Raw genomic sequence first — 19,960 nt, forward strand, 5'->3', positions numbered from 1 at the left:
TGCTCCAGAGAATCCCTGCACATGGCCCGCTGTGTTAGACACCCAGCCGAGTCTTCACTGGTGGAAAAGCCGAGCCCCCCCTCCTTGCCCAGGATGCTCCTCCCCTAAACAACCGAAGCTCTCCCCCTCCTCCCAATTCCCGATCCATACCGCGGGCTGAGCGCTGTCTCAGCCGGGCGATTATGCTCGGGAGCGCCGGGGATCGGCAGGGAGCGGGGCCAGCGGGCTCTGAGGCACGGAACCCCGGCATGGCTACCAGCCTGAGGCGAGGATGAGCCCCTGGCAGGAGGAGGCTGCCCCGGCACCCCCCGAGAGCCCCCGGTGCTGCAGAGCCATGCCCCGAGCCCGGAGGGATGCGCCGCGCTCCGGGCGCCTTTGAAGTTGGGAGCGGGCAGTTGTGTTGGGAAAGGCGAGCGATGAACTGAAGATTAAACATGTATGGGAATTATCCTCACTTCATTAAGTTTCCTGCGGGCTTTGGCAGTAAGTGTTTTACTTGCGTTTGCAGGGCTGTGCCTTCTGGGTTGGGTGGAGGGAGTGGTGGGGGGAATTTTTTAACCTGGCTCGTGTGGTTGTGGTTTTATGTGCTGTGAGTTTCTGCACGGCCAAACCAGGCTGCCTGAAACCCCTCTGTTTTGAAGTTTAGGGGATCATTTGGGAGATGCATGTTTGTGTCTGTGTGTGGTGGCTTGAATCTCTTCGTTGTAACAACAGCATCAAACCAAGTATCATCATTCCAATTTAATTTTTACTAAGGTGTTGGAGGGGAAAAATTAGTTTTCAAAGGTAAAACACTTCCCGAGAAAACTATTTCCTTGCCTTCTGGGGGTAGCTGCTGCCTTGTGACTCAGATCCCACCATAATCTGTGTCAGATTAGCCAAGAGAGGCTGGCCAGGGAGATTGCAGAGGGCTGGGGCTGTGACACCCCTGTGCCCAGGATCCACTCTTGGGAAATGAGCTTTACCATCATATTTTTATGTTCTAAAGTCATTCCCCTTGCCCTGCCACGGGGGATGTGTAAGGGGAATGGGTTGAGGAGCTGTAGGTTGGAGTGTTTGGCTGCCAGGGGCTGGGGGCACCCGCTCATGGGCTGCTGACAAAAGTACTGATGGAACTGAAAGTGCATGCATGTGCAAAGTCTTAATACCTCTGGGAAACTGTTTGAGCTGTTCCCAGCCCTTCAAGATGGCTAAAATGCCTCCAGGATTCACTCTGGAGGCCCCCAGGCTGTGCACATCAGCCTGTTATTTCTCTGCTGGAGAAGCAGTTCGTGCAGACATGGGATGTTCCCACTATGTGTATATATATATATAATTTTTTTTTTTTTCACCAGATACTCACCTCTGGTAATTCTCCAACTCCAGAAAAGTCACTGGTATTGCATCAAGTTATCCTCAAGTTTCACAAGCGCTCAGCTTTCCAAAATACCTTTTTAGGCTGTTTCTGCAGGAAGGAGATTACTTGTTGGGAGAATCTATTGCTCACTGGTGTTTTTAAGGACTCAGCAAACACAGACTGAACTCTCTCCTATTGCTGCAATAAGAATGAAACAATGGAAGTGCTATTTGTGTTTAATTTAATTTATTTCTATTACGAATTTGCAATGAACCAAAAGAAAAGTGACATTCAAGCTGATCTTCATAGGAGCCAGGCAGAGATCCCTGTAGGGACAAGGGTCACAGTGCTCAGCAGAGCCTTTGGGAGATTTCTAGGAGAGGAAATTGGTAATAGGAGCAGAGGGATTTCTGTTCCACCAATAAAGCTGAAGGGACTGTTCTCCAGCAGCTCAGTTTAACTTCAATTTAAAGTATTCAACTGGTGTTTTAACCTGCTTCCAGCTTGGTATTAAAGTTGTTTTCTGTATAGGATTGCCTGACAGAGATGCAAAAGCATCAGCCAAGTTTTGTTTGGGATGCTTTGGAACAGCCCCTCTGTCCTGGATGGAGTTTACCACTGCCACCCACGTTCCCCTCAAAGGCAGAGAGCTTCCATGTCCCTGGGGAAGTGTGGGGATGTGGCAGCTCCCTCTCCTTGGCTGGCTGGGGGATTTCTGGGCAGCTTTGGTCACACAGTTCAGGACTGTGTGAGAGGGCAGCCAGGCTTTGGAGGAGGAGAGCTGGTGGTGACCACAGATGGAAGGGATCTTCCACTGCCTTGGCTCCTCAGCACAAAGCCCATGCATCTCCTTCTGCCCCATGATGTATTTATGGTGTTTGCTGCTCCCCCATGCTTTGAAAAAGCCATGAAACTCTTCCTGGGGAACACCAGGGTGCCAGGGCATTTCCACACTAAGCTGTCAGCTTGCAGCATTCATTGCACTCTGTTGCTGGAGGGCAAAGTTAAGGTGGTGCAGGTTCCTGCTGTTCAGCCTGTCTAGATCTTCTTGCATTCAGATTTCCTTTAGCTCTGAAATTCTGGGCTTCAATTTCAACATAAAGGCAAAAAAACCCAACAAATATAAATATACTTGCTGTGTTTTTCTTTGCTTTCAGGTAGCTGTTACATCTGCTTTACCTTTATTTTATCTTCATTCAGGTTAGAAATAATAAATGTTTTAGATGGTGTGTGTAACACTTGCTTTGACCTTAAGCACCTGAATAGCACCACCAAATTTGTCTGAGAGAACATCCACAATGATAAGCACATGATTTATGATGAGAAAAGGACAATCAGACTCCAAGGTGTCACAGATGAATTTGTAGAATAGCAGGGAAAACATTCAGATGAGGCACCCTTAGATATATAAAGCAGGAGATGTGCACTAAGGAGCAAAGAAAGGGCTTAAAACTGTGTTTTTATTTCTCCAGAAGGATGCATTTCACCCAAAGCCCAGCTCCCAGGGCGAGGAAAGATGCTGTGCTGGCTGTCCTCTCTCTCTGAGCACTCTCTGGCACAGTTGGTTGGGGACAAGAACTAACTTGGCTCCTCCACAAAGTCTCTTTTATTAGTACTCATGTAACTTGGCCTGTGGCCACGCCACCTCGGGCTGCAATCTTGTCAGCTCTCCCAGCAAAGCAGGGTTAGGCCAGGTCGTTTGGGGGATAGACAGAGGAAAACCCAGATTGTGCCTGGACTGGCTCTGCCTGCCTGCCTGGCACCTTCTTCAGGTGTGCTGAAGTTTTGTGACCTGCAGGATGTTTTTTTTGTTTTTTTCCCCTTGGCTTGATGTGTCCATTCCTGTAAGTGTGGATGTGAGGATGGAAAAGAGCCCTTTGACCCAGCAAAGGTGGGAGAAAACCTGGTGAGCGGGAAACCAAATTTTAAATTTTGTAGAAGTTTTACTTTTAAAGCTGGAGGCATTGCCTTCAGTTGCCTGGGGCAATCACAGGTGCTCCCAGTGGGATCCATTCTCCTGGGGACCTGTAGCCTCTCCACAAGTTCAAAGACAGCTGTAGGAATCTGTGCTTGTTTTTTCCTGGTGTCTGCTGGCCAAGTGGGAAGTCTGATCAAACGATCATGGAAAAGCCCTTCAGGCCTCAAATTCAACAATTTTTCCCCCTTTTGTTTGGACATGGGGAATTTTATCAAACTTTTCTGTGTTACTGTGGTCACCAGGGAGATGTGATATCTTGTTGAGTAAATTTGGCTTGCAGTTTTTGGGGTTTTTTTAATTACTTGATGTGCAGTTGCTAAAGGAGTCATTCTCTGGTGCAGGCTCAGCAGCAGATGCTGTTTTGAGGTCTTGGCCTGATTTGGCTGAAATTGGACATGGGTCAATAGCTTAGGGTGCCCAAGGACATTTGGACATGACACACAGCATCCTGTGGCCAGGTTTGGATGGCCCCTGTTTGCAAGGCAGGCACAGGAGCATTACCAGAGAAGAGAGGAAACAGCTCTTCCCACCACCTGGAGAGCTGAGAGAAACTTTTTGCTGCCCTGTTGGAGAAACTCCTGCTCCCATATGTGCCACTACATCTCCTGAAAGTTTTGCTCCTTGTTTTTAGCAGTCAGAAATTATTTATTGACTTGGAGCTGAGCAGGAAGATGGAAACACAGAGGTTACTGGACCTTAAAAGCAAGGCAAACCCACTAACCTTTCTGTGTGTACTGTCTGTGGGAATCTGCTTGGACAGTTAAAAATATCCCCAGAAAGGGAAGACATTTTTGGTTCATCTTCTGTGTACTGAACAAAAACAACTTCTGCAGCCATAGCAGCAAGACTTTGCTTGATTCCAGTTACTGTGGGTATTCTGCTATAGCTGCAGCCAGGTGCAGAGTGTTTCTCCCAGGTATTTCCTTTTCAAGGTCGTCCCCAAGGACGAGCTGTTTGCCAGGCTGCACCTCCCACGCACACTCATGCTCCTCTGCTGAAACCAGCCCTTCTCTGCCTCTCTTCCCTCTTCTCTGATCTGCAGAGGATGAAGGATCTGCAAAGTCATGTGTCAGGCAAGGCAGCTCACACCTTTCAGTGTTTGTGCCAATGAAATGAACCTTTTCTCTGAAGCCTCGGGAGCAAGAGTGTTTTTCATTATTTGATGACTCCCAGCTTTTGATTCTCTCTGATATTAAAAAGGAAACTGTGAATGTTGAGAGCATCATCATCTCTAGACTTGCCAGGATCTTCAAGGATTGTTTTAGGCCTTTGTTGAGGTCAGACCCTGGTGTTGAACATGAGTATTTCAAGGCTTTGCTGGGTGTTGGAGCTGAGGGGACATTAGCCAAAAAGTCAAACTTGCAGCCTGTGGTGGTTAAACAGACAGTCTGTGTAGTGCTTGGATGTTTCTGGTCTCTGCATTTTGATTCTTCTTTCTACTCAGGTGTAACTGCTGAAGCTGATGCTTGTGAAAATCAAGATAGTTTTGCTGGTTGCAGCCTGGTTCCTTCTCTTCCTACTGCCTCCACCAAGGTGTTTGAGGTTTCTTATGAACTCTTGCCAAAGAGAAATCTTTGTTTCCATGCCTTCCTCAGCTGTACCTGTGAAGTGCTTGGAGCACAGAGGTGCATCCAAAGTGCCTTTACCAAGCTCACACTGGTTCAGTTCCTCTGTGTTAGCCAGACCTGGCTGTTGAGCAATGGACCTGGACTTTCTGTGTTCTGCAGGTGCATCTGTTGGACACCTGCACATCTGCTGTGGGGTGGGTGGTTCTCTTCTGCTCCTGATTTATGAGGTTATTCATGCAAGTTTCCTATCCCTGGATTAGGATTTTGCTAAAGTGATGGTGACACACAGTTGGAAGTTGAGTATCAAAGCTTTGCTCAGCTTCAGTAGCTGGTGGGTGAAGGTGATGCTGTTGCTTGTCCTCTCAAGAGCAGTATTTTCAAAATGTGTGTTTCTTGGGGTCTTTCTTAATTATTTTCCTAATGTCAGCAGAGATGCCTAACATTGACTGTTATTCTGAATGCTGAAGCAACACCGTATGTGTGTGTTTGCACCTCCAGCTGCTCCCTGCCACAAGCTGCCCTGGTTTGCTGAGCTGCTTTGAAACAGTGAAGCACCCAGGACCAAGTTCTTTCTTCTTAAGCTTTGCATCCTTCAAAGAGAAGGCTGGAGTGTGTGTTTGTGTTCAAGACAGTTTGTGGAGGGTTCTCTGGGCAGTGCATGTTTGCAGCGGGGAGAAAATCCACATGATCCTCCTGTCCTCTGTTCCCCCACTCCTCCAGGAGAGAAATAAACACAAAATCCAGCTTCCCTGATCCTGGACAGGAAACTAACTGTCCATGCATTAATGTGGGGAAGGGAAACAAGGAAGAAAGACCAACAGAAAGACAAACAGCCCCACTTGTGGCTGAGAAATCAGCCAGCGATGAATGCGGGTGGTGAAAAGCAGCAGCGAGTGCTGGTGCTGGATGCAGGTCCCAGCTGTTCTTCCCCAGCTGGCGTGGGGACATGGCCAGTGTGGCTGGTGCCCTGTGCCCCTCAGGGCGTCCCCAGCCCTGCTGTCACCTCACATTACCTGATGGACACGCTGCAGCCCTGTGTAAATGTCACCTGTGCCCAGCGCCGCTGCGGGGGCGGCCGGCTGTGCTTGGCGTGCAGGACTGAGCCCTGTCCCCCCAGCCCACCCTGCTCCACCCCTGCCACAGAGCAGCTCCTCTCTAGCCCTGCTCCACTGCCATCTGTCTGTGCCCCAGATGATGGGAGAAAATACCTGCAGGAAAGCTGTTCCATGCTGGTGAACCCTGTCTGGGTTCTGCTGGGTGATGTGGGACATAGACCATCAGTACCTTCTTACAAATGATTTAATTTAGTCAATTATTTAATTCAATTATCAACTAATTAATTAACTATTTTCTTTCATGACATGGCTGTTTGCACAGTCCAAAGCCTCCCTGGCTTCTTAGAACTGAAACAGGTTTGAGTGTATTCATCTGAGTGAATAATTAACCCCAGGGTCAAGGATGCTTTGGCATGGCTCTCCCTGCACACCTTTCAGCCATGAAAATTGTTCCTCTCACAAGCTGATAGTCTGCTAACAGTGATTTCTTATATCCCTCTCAGTGCACTCTGCCTGAAAATGAGAAGCTGAGAGGAGGATTTTCCCCAGGTGCTGGAGAATGCATTTCTACTCCCCTGGGGAATGGATTAGCAGACTTATCCCAGAAAGGGGCTGGAAGTCAAAGTTGGTTTTTTTTGTTGTTTGTGGGCTTTTTGTGGTGGTTGTTGTGCTTTTCTAAATAGGGGCTTTACTCCAATTTGTAACAGATGGATAAAGTTGTTATTTGGTAAGTGGAAAGTCAAGACTGCAGGATTTGACCAAGGGGTTTGTCAGAGCCTTGGCAGGACAGTGTGGCCAGGCACTGTAGGAACAAACCTGTTAACTCTGGTTTGTGTCATCAGGCCCTGGTAAAGCCTGGCTTTACACCTCTGTGCTCTCCAGTGGGTGTTTTCATTTATTCATCTCCACCAGCAAACATTCAGTGCATTCACACTTCCTCTTCTCTTTCTCCAAAATATCTCATTGCTGGGATAGCAGAGGTTCAAACCTTCTAGGTCTCCTGGATTTGAGCTTTGATCCCATCCTGGGCTCTAGGGGATTCCCCTGGGCACAGCCCTGAAATGTTTGCCCCTTGGCAGGGACACAAGCCCACAGTGGGGCCAGCAGCCTCCTTGGGTGACAGTCTGGAAGTTTTCACATGAAAATGTGAAGCCTGGAGCCTCTCTAATGGAGAAACTTAGCAGTGACAGCATTTCTGTAAGGTCTGGCATAAAAGCAAACAGTTAACTCTCCTGGGTGTCTTTTCTTATTGGTTTAAATCTTCTGCATGATACTTTCAAAATATGCCCTTTTCTGTGTTAATGGAAAAGGATGAAGAAACATTCTTCTGCTCAGCTGTCCTGGTGTGATAGATCTTGGCCCAATATCTCCTGCAATGACTTATTTTCCAAGCTGAGGAATCCTCAAAGGCAATGTTGTTTACCTAGTTATTTAAAGAGGCATAAAAGCAAATTCTTTCTAGGTCTGTGCTACAGATGCTGAGGAGGACTGGTGTGTGTTATGGTACCACAGGTGATGAAAAATGCATTTGCTTTTCTCTGAAGCTGATAATGGTCAGGATGGTTCTTTTAAGCCCCAAGAAACATCTGAGGTGCCTCTGTGAGCTGATTGCTTGCTTAGGTAAGGAGGGTCCAGGCAAACAGCACATCTGCTAAAGGCACTCTGTCCCTGGGATGAAGGACTTGAGTGCTTGGAATGCATTCCCAGGTCGGGATTTTGCAGTCTGCTGGCAGAAAGCAGGCTGTGTGTCCCTGATGGTGGCAGGGGGACGTGGGGACTCTGTGGCAGCAGGCAGCAGCCCTGGCCCTGCCTCCAGACCGCCTCGCTGCCTCCCAGGCTTCTGCTCTTGTCATTGAGCTTCCTCTTGCTGCACATCGCTCTCCCACTGGGAGAATTGATCCAAAAAGCCAGAGCAAGAATTGACAAAGACCTTTTCTCCCTCTCCCTCTGCAGAATTAAGTCTGAAGTGGGTTGATAACGGCGGATCGAGTCCTCCTTGACTCTGACAAATGTCTTTAATGTTATTCAGCAAGCTGACCTTTTCCCGTCTTTATTGTGCATCTTCCCTTTGAATCAGATTTGATTGTTACTTCAGGTAGAATAACAAACACTGTCACGTAAATAACTTTGCAATAATGTTAAAAGGAGGGGGGGGGGGGGAAAGCCACAAACAAACAAAACACCAAAGCTCTACCTTACTTGCAAATGCAAGGGGAGAATGTATCCTCCGTGCCAGCCATGAAAAACCAACTGTGTGACCTTCCCACACAACATCTTTGCCTTGCTACTCCAGGGAATGGTCTCCTGTGTTGAGAAACCAACAGAGAAATAATGCTTCACAGAAATGTTAATGACAGCCAATGCTAACTAGGGCTGGAAAATTCTAAGGGAGGGAGAAAAGGTCATGTAAATCCTTAAAATGCACCTAGATACACAACCCATTGGGATTAGTGGGCATTTGATGCCTAGATACCCTCTGACTATTTGTGACTGGTCTTGCAGAAGACAGTGGAGTTGTTTGGTTGAGTTGCTCAGGTTTAGAGTCTGCCCTGAAGTGGCAATGGTTTTCTACACTTCTTCCCCAGCAGGGTTCAGGGGCAGACTGATCTCATGGGGCTCAGCTTGGTGATGTGGAGGAAACCCTCTGTCCCTGTAGCTGTGCCCTGGCACATCTGTGTGGCCAAAATCTCTGCTCTGATTTGTACAAATGAGGAAAAATAAAAAGGACAAATCATTTTGTGTCTGCCTTGTCCTGAAACTTCACAAGCCATTGCTGTGTTGCTCCAGCTCCTGTGGAAGATGCTGGCACCCAGCTTTGGGAGTGAACATGTGGAATGGAAGAGTGGAGACACACTTGGGTGGGAAGGGAGGAAATTAAACCATGGGAGCACAAGGCCAGAGCCATCTCAAGGAGCAGAGGTGCTTCATGAAACATGTGTGTCTAAGTTTAGGCATCAGCCCATAACAATGTGGAACAGTCAGAGTTGCCAGGCTGGTGGTGAGGATTTCAGGGTTTCAGAAGTGTGCTGTCTCTAGAGCTGTCTTGGAAAAAAAGAAAAGAAACCTCAGGGAAGAGTTCAGAGCAAACCAGCCTGAGGCAGGCAGGCAGCAATGCCTTCTCCCAAGTCTGCTGAGGCACTGGAGCAGAGAAGGAATATTTTGTTATCAAGCATTACCTTCCTAATAAGTTTTGTTGCTGGATGTAACTAATTTTCCTGTACTATAAACAACATTTTGTTCTTTTCCCTTTGTGAGGTTACGACCTCCAGTGCTCTTGGCACTGACTTTGTCATGTTATTTTTTAAAATGAGCGAAGCAGCTAACAGTTGCTAAAAGGTTATTTATTGTAGAAGCACTTTAGTTTCAAAAGGCACAGTTACAGTCATTAAAGTTTATGCTAAGTTTTGGTGTAAAGTTTCAAACAGAAGTAGGAGCTGCTCCCGTCAAAGGTCCAGAGAAGCTGATGTTACTGCAGCAGCTCCTGTCTTCTTTTTGGGTGTTGACTGATGATGGTGAGCAAAAGCAAAAAGAAAAGCAAAGGCAGGAAAAGCAGAAAAGCACTAACTGTCCCCAGTACATGCTCTTATATAAGATTTTTTAACAAGCTAAGATGTAAACTCAAACCACCACTCCTTAACTTAATAAAATTTTACTTTCTTAACATGTTGCGTTATGTATAAACTACACACACAACTTATTTTGTTCTATTTAAAATGTAAGTAATACTCTTACTATAACTCATTATGTCTAAGCATTGCCTTCAACTACAGTCTTAAAACCTCTACTAAAAACATTAGTACGTTTTTCAACCTTCACTAAAACTCGTACTTCTACTTTAATATCCAAACCTTTTACTTACTAAAAGAATAAAAGCTCACACTAAAACTTTCTAACTTACTTATCATAAAACTTAGACTTACAGCTCTACCTTATGTGTAAGTAACTTAATGTACTTCAATCCATCCAAAAGCTTTTACTCAATCCCTATAATTTCTCTCTAAAAAATTAAAAAATACCCAACTCACTATCTCCAACCCGCTTTACAGCACAATTCTCTGGTTGGTTTTGAGGTTGGTTTTGAGGCTGTGACGCTGAGTGAGCTTCCCCTCTGCTTCTCCCTGCAGACTCCCCGGTGCACGCCAGCCCCACGTCGGTGAGCCTGTCCTCGGGGAGTCCCGTGGAGGGACCCCACGGGTACCTGGAGCCCCCCGCGGGCGCCGCGCGGGCGCTGCCGTCGCCCATGAGCGCCCTGGGCTCGCCCTACAGGGTCATCGCCTCCTCCCTGGGCTCACACCCCGTCGCGCTCTCCTCCGCTCCCGGCGTCAACTTCGTCACCCACGCCAGCCCACAGGTGGGGATGTGCGCGCTTCCTTTGCTGGGGATGGGAAAAGTCCTGAAAATTGAGAGAGGGGGTGGGTGGTGGGGAGTTTGGCCACTCAGGGAGCTCAGGTGTGTCCTGGTTTGAAGGGCAGGTGTCTGCCAATAGAGGCAGGAGCTTCTCTTTGAAACCCCTCCCTAATTATTAAAATTTTGAAATTAAGAGGCTCTCAGGCAAAGATTTTTTGAATTTTGAATTTTGAATAACGGTTCTTTACTAGGAAAATTAAAATAGAAATACAGCATTACAAAGAACAATCCCAAACCCTGTCAGAGTCAGAATCCAAGCTGACACCAGTCAGTCAGTCAGGGTGGTGGCAGCAGTCCCATTCAATGGTGGCTGCATCCTCCTGCAGGGGCAGATGTGGTTCAGCTGGAGCAGTGCTCCTGGAGAAGGTGCAGTTTCCTCTGAAGGTGCAGGGACAATGTGGAAAGGTCTGGCTTTCCTCTGGAATCCAGTGGGAAGAAGGTCCCTTGGTGTCCAAAATCTCAGTTTTTCTCTGGATAGGAAAGGCTTGGCTGCTCCCCCTGGCTGGAGCATCTCCCAGTGGGATGATGGAATTTTATCAGTCATGCAGTGGGACTGAATGGGCCAGCAGCAGATGATATCTGCCTGGAGGGAGGATGGGCTGTGGAAAGATAAAGATGATTGCCCCAGCTGGTTTAAAGCTGGCCCATTAGCAGATAATATGTGCCAGGAGATCAGGGTCACTGCCCCAACTGGCTCAACAGATGAGGACAGAATACACATTGCTGGCCACATCCCATACCGCAACCCAATACAAGTTGCAAATAACATTTTCTACCCACTGAATCTGCATAAATCACAGAGATCACAGCAGTTTTAAAATACCCTACAGGATAAGGGAACAGAGCTAATTTCCAGCTTTGTTCTCACTGCGGGTGCAGCTCTGCTGTACATGGAAACAGACAGGATAGCCAGGGGCTGCAGCATTGCCCTTCCTCTGCAAAAGCATGTCTGCTTCATTTCATTATCTGGGAAGCAGACAGACTTTCTAGGGAGAGACAAATGTTAATGCTTAAATGCCAGCCACCTACTGTGTTGTGTATAAACTTGGCCTGAAGCAAGATGAAGCACTCCCATCCTTACTGCCTGTGCTCACCTGGGTGCTGAGGTTTCCCTTCAGGACCCAGGTGTTAGAGCTGGCACCTCCCTGAGCCAGGGATGGGGCTGGGAGCCTCCCAGGGTGGCTCTGCTCCAAAAGCCTGGCACCGCCTCCTGGATTTCTGGTGGCACTGTGGCATTTTGGCAGACAGCTGGAATGTTCTGGACATCCAGATATAAATGAAAAATCTACCTCTCATAAGGAAGATTTTGTGTTTTGTTAGTGGAACCCAAAGGTAGGAAATACTCAGAGGCCTCGTGGCTCCTGCTGAGGGAAAAGCAAGGAGATGATCCCACTCTACCCCATTCCCTGCTGCTACTCCTTGGAATGCCTGAAGCTCTTCTTAGCACCTGGCAGACTGGGAGAGGATGGTGTGAGGAGGCCTCTGAAGAGAATGAGGTTTGGCTTACCTTTCCCCAGCATCCTCAATTCCTGTGTGGGCTCCTGCTCTCAGCAGTGGGAATGCTGGAGCATCCATCCTCCCCTTGCACCACCCAGCTCTTCCCCATGGATCTGATGGAATTTGTGCCCATGGCATCAAGGGCAGGATGGCTGGACAGGAAGTTGTGGCACTATTGGCTGGTTGGAAGCCTTTCCTTTGGGATTGGGGATGCTCTGGGAAGTGGTTTCCCCAGCCTGGGCGCTGTGCCAGGTTCCCAGATCTGAGGAGAGGGTTCCATTTGTGTTGCCTCTAATGCAAGGAGACAGCTGGGCCCTGGGGATTCAGCAGGGAGCCAGCTAATGGATTTGGGTTCAAGCAGTTGTCCCAGATATCATACATGATTGCACTTAACCTGCAGGAGTCAAGCTCTAAGGACACTGATGGCTAAAACTGCCCTGTGTGTCCCCCTCCTGTGCACCTTCTCTCCCTTTTATTGTGCCAAAGTGCAGACAGGGAGGAAGAAAAGGTGGTACCTGAGTTCTGAGTGATATTTTAAACCACAGAAAGTTCCTCCTGGCTCAGCATTTTGCCAAGATGATGGGGATTTGTGGGGAGGAAGAGGTTTATTTCCCATTTCCTTGGCCTGGAATTTGAAGCATAAGGCTTTAGAGTTGCCAGTGCTGGTTTGAGTCTCTGCTGGGGAGATCAAACTTCTGTTCCTCTGGGCAATTTTTCCCAATACACTTACATTTTCTGGTGGAGCAAAACAATTTGGCTCCTGATTTTTGCTAGATAAATTTTATTTTCCATGTTATTAAAACCTTTGAAGCTTTGAAAATGAAGGGACAGCAGTGAGGGAAGCTAAGAACAGGCTTTGCCTTTTTATTTTTCTGATGACGGGTCCAAAATTTCCAGTGGGATGGACCCTTGTTCTTTACTGAAATTTGCTGTGGAAATTACCACATTTTTGTGGAAAATGTGCAGCTTCTTGGAGCAAATGGAGAACTTTCAGCAACATGCATGAAATCTACCGTTTTAAATGTTACAGAGATTGGAATGAAGGCTGGAGCTGGGTCTTCATCCAAACCTTTGTTTTCTATCCCTTCCTCTTGCTGGGAAGAAGAATTTGAGCTGATAAACTGGCATGACTGTTCCAAACAAACCCAGGGATGGAACAACCATCCCCAGCCCTCAACCCACGACAGTGGGGAAGGTGATTTGATGGAAAGCTGGGAGAGACATTGGTCTGCCCAGCCAGCTTTTGACAAGATGTGCTTAATCCTCCCTGCCCTGCCTGTGGCTCCAAAGCAAACAGCAATAAAATGAAGCCCTGGGTAACATCAGGCTTTGGTCTGTAATCGATGTGGGTTTGTAACCTTTAACTTCAGCAGCCACAAGCAGCTCCTGGGGATCTCAGCTGGGGGCTCTGCATTGTTTGCCTGCATCTCACAGCCACTGATTTTTAGATGCTCAACTTTTATTTATTTATTTATTTATTTATTAATATTCTGGTAACCCCAAATCTGCCACCTGTGGTAGTGTTTGGGAACCAAAGTCCCAGAGAGTCCCCAGATGGCCACGTTTTTATGTGTACATGCAGATATAATGGGGCAGGGAAGTTAACCCACTAATTTTTTTTTTTTTTTTTTGACACTATTACAGCTTCCCTAGCCATGCAGCAGTGCAGGTTGGATTGTAACAAATCACCTGGCTGTAAAACTCTTTTTTGCTAAGCTGTTAGTGCTGGTGGCTGCCAGCAGGCAGCGATCAGCATCCTCTAATGAAGCAGGCAGGATCCTACCAGCCTCATGGCTTGGAGGCTGTAACTGAGCAGTTGAGCTTTCAGCCTGCCCTTTTCCAGTTCTGCTTAGTCCTGGCTTTGGTTAGAACATCAGGCAGTATCTGCTTTAGTGCCTGCTCAAACCCCTCCTGCTGCATTCAGCAGAGGATGCCTGCCTGCCCACGGCAGCCCCATGGACTTGCTGGGGATAAACTTGTGGGACAAGCGCAGCAGGAGCAGCAAGGGAAGGATCAGCTCCATTTGGGGGTGGTTTCTTTGAGATGTGAGTCTCTCCCCTCTAACCTGTCTTGTGGCTTCTGCAGCTCAATGTCCTGAACAACGTCAGCAGCTCGGAGGATGTCAAGCCTTTGCCGGGTCTCCCAGGGATGGGGAACATGAATTATCCATCCACAAGTCCAGGATCCCTAGCCAAACACATCTGTGCCATCTGTGGGGACAGGTCCTCAGGTAGGAGGGTTTTTTTCTTGGGGAGGGTTTTGTGCAGTGAGAACTCTCCTGGTGCTCTGAAGCAAGGCTTGGGGGCTCACTGGGGCCGTACTGGCATTGCAAGATCAGGGCTGAGCCTGGCTGTCTGTATTGCAGATTAGTGCCCAAAAGTGAGCAAACCTAAATGTCCTCTTCTCCCATGGGTGTATAATTTCATTTTACCTTCTTCCCCTGTTCACCAAAGGTAAATCTGTCAAAATCTCTGTGTTCCCATTTACCTGTGCTTTGTGCTAGCTGTGTTCTGGCTGTGCCTGTGTTTTCTCTAGCACCCCATGGGCCTTACAAACCCTCCTCATATCAGTGCACCCCATTTACTGCTTGTGGCTGTTCTGCAGCCAAGATGCTCCACATCACCCCACAGGGATGCAGCCCTCCCTTATCCCAGGAAAACAGTGCTCCTGTGGTTTGGCTGCTGCTGGTCACTGTTCTGCTAAGGTGACACCTTGCAGCTTTTCACTTTTGGCTTTGGTTGGAGCTCCTCCACGCTGGAAGGAAGGGCAAATACTTGCCTGCCCACCCACTCCCTTTCCCCCTCAGGGAAGCACTATGGGGTGTACAGCTGTGAGGGATGCAAAGGCTTCTTCAAGAGGACAATCAGGAAGGATCTGATCTACACCTGCCGGGATAACAAGGACTGCCTCATCGACAAGCGCCAACGCAACCGCTGCCAGTACTGCCGCTATCAGAAGTGCCTGGCCATGGGCATGAAGAGGGAAGGTAGGACTGGGGCTGCTGGAGGCAATGGGATGGAGAAATTTTCCTTCATTCTTTAGGATGAGTCAGACTCTTGGTGACAAAACCCCACACCAGGAGTGTCAGGGCATTGTGGAGCTCATTATGTAAAGAAAATGAGGATCATAGTTTAGGTTGGAAAAGGTTTTTTGGATCAAGTGGAACCATTGGCCCAGCAATGCAGATTCCACCCCTAAACCCTGTCCCTAAGAGCCACATCTACCTGAACTTTAAACACCTCTGGGATGGTGACTCAGCCACATCCCTGAGCAGCCTGTCCCCATGTTTGACAACCCCTTCTGTGGAGAATGTTTTCCTAATAAGGAGAAGGGCTGATAAGTGAAGAGACTGATGGGGAAGCTCCTACACTATATTTTTCTTCTCACTTACACACACTGGTGAGCATTGAAGATTTTAACTGATTTTGACCCAATCTTGCTTCTAGTTAGTGACTCTTAATAGCTTGGACCCCTTGGAAACCTGTAAAGCTCTGCTGGGAACAGCACCCAGGGGTCCTGCAGCCTTCTTGTCTCCTTTGTCAAGAGCAGCTTCCTTTTTTAATTTTGGTTTGCTGACTTCATTTGTCACCACCTAATTCTTGTACTGCAGGATAAGGGCGAATAACTTATTTCTCTCTTATTTTATAGTTCTCTATCATTTCCAGCAGCTCTAACACTGGGCATGAGCTGATCCTTGTCCTGCAGCATCACCAAAGCTGTGCTGCCTCGAGCTCCCAGGGCAGCAGGGGGCTGCAAAATCCAATCAGGCTGGAATCAGAGACTTAATCCCAGGCACAGCTCCCTCTTCCAGCCAGGTGCAAAGTGGTTCAGAGGACCAGGGTGTTAAAGCAACTTCCTTTTGCAGAGAGTGAAAATTTAAACCCCAGGATCCTGGTTTGGCTGCAACAATCACAGGGTTTTTTTGGGAGCTGCAGAAACTGGGGACAGTGCAGCTTGAGTTCAGGGGCTGAGTGATGGCATTGGTATTTCCTTGCCATGTTCTTTTTTCCAGTAAGATTTTGGTGACTTCAGAAACATTTTTATAGCTTTTCCTGTCCCTTACTCTAAAGAGGACAGATGTTCCTCCCACCTGACTGGCATATACCTGTGTTCTGTGTTGCCCTCCCTCACTAGCACTAGGCTGGTTGCCCCACTGATCCATCTCCTTGGGTGCTGCCATTTCTCCCCAGCAGTGAACCAAACAATATAATAGCTCATAATATAATAATAATATTACCATTTATATTAATATTATTAATAATAAATTAGTATATTGTAATCTATTATGTTGTATTTAATATAACAATATTAGATTTATTTAAAATTGTACAAAGATATTACGCCTGCTGGTCACTTCATTTTTTTAATGCAGAATTGTCATATTTCCCTTTGGGATTTCTCAAAAAAAAAAAAAAAATATATATATATATATATATAAAGGTGCCCAGGACTTCTGTTGTACACAAGATACACAGGCCCTACACTGACCAATCTTACACACAGCAGCCCTGGGAGTTAATAACTGAGTTTTGGAGAGAATGTCATGATTCTGTGCATTCAGTCAGCAGCTATTTTGGAAAACAGAGAGGGGAGAAGGGAGGGAAGGGATTTGGGTACTGATTTAGAAGGAACTTTGTAGTGGGAAGGATGAGGAGGAGAGGTGGTAGAGGGAGAGGTGACGCCAGACTGGGTGGGATTTTGCTCAGGAATGAGACAAGCAGCATGTGTGAATCCAGCTGGGGGTTTGGGACTGTTGACTGTGGGATTGTTGAAAGTGCACTGGGACTGCTGGAAGCAGCTGAGAGCACAACAAACCTGTGTGTGAGTGCTGGGTCCCTCCAGCCCCTAGTGACAGCCAGGTCCAGGCTGCCACCTGCAGGTACCAGCTCCTCCTCCCTCTCTTCTGGAGCTTCATACTTTGGAAACGTGTTGTCGAATTTGGAGGCTGCTGTGATTGAACGGCTGTGCATCTGATTTTTTTTTTTTATTTTAAAAAATGTTGAAAGTGATTTCCCATTCTCCCCCTCCTGCGGGGGGGTTTCTCCTCCCACCTGCGGGCAGGTGAGTGTTGCTGTGGGTGCAGAGAGCTGTGCTTGTGTCCCTCAGCTGTGCAGGAGGAGAGGCAGAGGAGCAGGGAGCGCAGTGACAATGAGGCTGAGTCCACAAGCAGCGGCAGTGAGGACATGCCCGTGGAGAGGATCCTGGAAGCTGAGCTGGCAGTGGAGCCCAAAACAGAGGCATACAGTGACGTGGGCACAGAGAGCTCGGTAAGGGCCACTGACATCACCTGCAGCCAGAGATGAGGGGCTCTGAGCTGGCATTGCAGCAGAATAACCAGAAGACTTTGCTCCACACCACCTAAAAATCACCAACAGTTTTGCTTTTGGAGCTACTCTGCATGACAACTAGAAAACAGCCTATATGTTATTTTCCAAGCAGTTTTTTTCCCAAGTCTCCTCTAGTTTCAATGATAGGGAAATAGATGCTGGAGAGTCTGAGCCCTGTGCTGGCTTCCACACGTGCATGGCCATGAACATTTCTGTCTGCCCCTGTGACCAAGAACACTGCTGTGGTTTTTCTGGTTTGGATTAAGCTGCTGCTCATGCCTGTTCAGGGGCTGCTCCCTGCCTTTTAGATGTGCCCTGGGGAGCAGGACTGCAGCCAGCCACGAGGGACTTGCTTTGCAAAGGACAACAAGCAAACAGAAAAGTAGCAACCAGCTTGATGCCTTAGGATTTTAGCTTTTATATTTTCCAAATCCTGTACTGTTTTAGGGTATAACTCTAAAACTCCATATAGAGTGTTAGCTACTGTCTTCACATTTTATTCAGACAAAATAATGAAGAAACTCAAGGACACCCTACAACTTCAGGCCCCAAAAAGTATAAAATAAAGTGAATTAGGGGAGAGCAAACTGGGGGTATATGACTTCATTACCTGAAGCTGTAATTGGAAGATTAATCCTTGATATGTAAATGGACCAAACATATATATATATATCTATATATATATATAATAATTATAATTAAAAACTCCTGACCATCATCCTTCTTGGGTTCAGCCCCTCTTAGAGGCTTTTGACTGCCCAAGATGTGGCTAATGAACACCTTTAATAAATATTCCTTTTTATTTTCTTAATCTTATCTAGTCTCTGTTGTAGGTACCCACTGCAAGGCACCAAACTGGCTTGGCTGGCAGCAGAGGGGACAATGGTTAGAAATACCTGCTTTTCCCAGCAGCACCCAGCTGAGATTTTGGGCAGTTTGTGTGCTGTACTTGTGGCCTTGAGCATCATTAACTCAATACCACATGCATTATTGATTATGATTGTGATAATCAGAGGTTTTTCACTGATGAATTCTCCTCTTTTCCTCTGCTCTTTCCCTTTTTCTACCCCTCTTTGTCAGACAAACGACCCTGTCACCAACATCTGCCACGCTGCTGACAAGCAGCTCTTCACACTGGTGGAGTGGGCCAAGCGCATCCCCCACTTCTCTGACCTGACTCTGGAAGACCAAGTCATCCTCCTCCGGGCAGGTAGTGTCCCCCACCTGGCACCTGGCTGTCCCTGCTGCTCCTGTCCCTTCCCTGGGACAGCCAGCCAGGCTGGATGCTGCATGTGCAATCCTGAGCCAGTCCATCCCTGCATCTCCTGTTCTGAGACACGAGGAGAGGCTGGCAGAGGCTGTGGGTGAGGCAATAGAATCTGTTGTTTGCAAAGGGATTGCAGTTGTTAGGAATATGGCTTTTAGGAAGAAAACCCAGAATATTTTTCCCCTTTCTTTTTTTTGTAATTTTAAAATTTTTTTCCCCTTTGAGCCAATTTCTGCTTCGTGCTTGCTGCTTGTTAGGGTCATAGAATTGAGTTGGAAGAAACCTTCAAGAATCATCAAATTCCAACTCCTGGCCCTGCCTAGAACAACCCAAGAATCACACCATGTACCTGAGAGCATTTTCCAAATATTTCCAAGGGATAGCCCACCCCTTGCAGTGCTGTCAAGGGCTGCAGCTGGTACCTGGGGGTACCAACTCTCCTCTAAAGCCAGCAGGGAGAAACCATCTCTGCTGCTCCACGTGGGACTGATTTTTGGCCAGGATGCCTCATGTGCCATGCTCTCCTGTGCTTGCAGGCTGGAATGAGCTGCTCATTGCCTCTTTCTCCCATCGCTCTGTGTCAGTCCAGGATGGGATCCTGCTGGCCACGGGCTTGCACGTGCACCGCAGCAGTGCCCACAGCGCTGGTGTGGGCTCCATCTTCGACAGGTACCTCACCCTGCTCCTGTCATCCCCCCTAAAGGGGTGGCCAGGCTGGCTCTGCCTTCCCCTCTGAATGGGAAACATAACTTAAGGGGAACTAGAGCCAACCCTTTGTGGTTTGGGGCAGAAGTAGCTTGGAATTGGCATGGGATGCTTGATTGCCTTAAAAATTGAGAATGGGGTAAAAGGGCAGTGGGAAGGGATTTGCAGCTGCAGAAGTAGATGTTGGGTTGGGTATGCAGGGGGAGGAGTGTTCCACTATTGAAAATTTGCTGTATCTAGGCCTAATATTGCTCATCAAGAGCTTTAGATGGCAAAGCCTTAAATCCCAACTTGCTTGTGTGACAACTGCACACATATTGTCCCTGGCATGCCTGCTCCCTGCCTGGCAGGACACTGCCTCACCACTCTGTGGCACGTGTAAGGACAGTGCCTATGTTTTGCACTGCACAGTAAAAAGTGGAGAAAACCCATGTGGTTTTCCTTGAGTGAGTGCAAACTGTGAGTGCTGCATGCTGAACAAATTGAGAACAGAAGCAAACTTGATGCTCAGGTCCCTGGATGTTGCTGATGCACTAGTAGAACAGCAGTGTGGGGCATGGCTGTGCCTCAAAGATGCCACTCTTTCTGCAGAGAGGAATTGAGGGTGAGTAGAGACACTGGTATCTGGTTGTCTGCTCACCCATGTTCCCCACGCCAGGGTTTTGACAGAGCTGGTGTCCAAAATGAAAGACATGCAGATGGACAAGTCGGAGCTGGGGTGCCTGCGAGCCATTGTCCTGTTTAACCCAGGTAAGTCCCAGGTGGCAAATGGTCTGTGTGGGCCACAGCAGATCACTGGGACAGTGAGCATCAGGGCTGC

The 19,960-nt window shown here is 47.7% G+C and overlaps 1 protein-coding gene across 2 annotated transcripts in view; it reads left to right on the plus strand.

Annotated features, from left to right (window-relative positions):
• RXRG (retinoid X receptor gamma) overlaps window positions 1-19,960 on the plus strand; it is a 38,100-nt gene that overhangs the window by 16,345 nt on the left and 1,795 nt on the right. The window contains exons 1-8 of one of the 2 annotated variants that reach the window (XM_079314265.1): window positions 166-483; window positions 10,062-10,288; window positions 13,927-14,071; window positions 14,648-14,827; window positions 16,948-17,108; window positions 18,249-18,378; window positions 18,972-19,104; window positions 19,799-19,890. In XM_079314265.1, coding sequence (XP_079170391.1) covers window positions 435-483; window positions 10,062-10,288; window positions 13,927-14,071; window positions 14,648-14,827; window positions 16,948-17,108; window positions 18,249-18,378; window positions 18,972-19,104; window positions 19,799-19,890 — 1,117 coding nt within the window. In that variant the 5' untranslated portion in view covers window positions 166-434. Of the gene's footprint in view, window positions 1-165; window positions 484-10,061; window positions 10,289-13,926; window positions 14,072-14,647; window positions 14,828-16,947; window positions 17,109-18,248; window positions 18,379-18,971; window positions 19,105-19,798; window positions 19,891-19,960 lie in introns of those variants that run through there. The other variant, XM_079314264.1, reaches the window with a different exon arrangement.

This window comes from Erithacus rubecula (genome assembly GCF_903797595.1).
Source record: "Erithacus rubecula genome assembly, chromosome: 10".
Lineage (NCBI taxonomy): Eukaryota > Metazoa > Chordata > Aves > Passeriformes > Muscicapidae > Erithacus > Erithacus rubecula.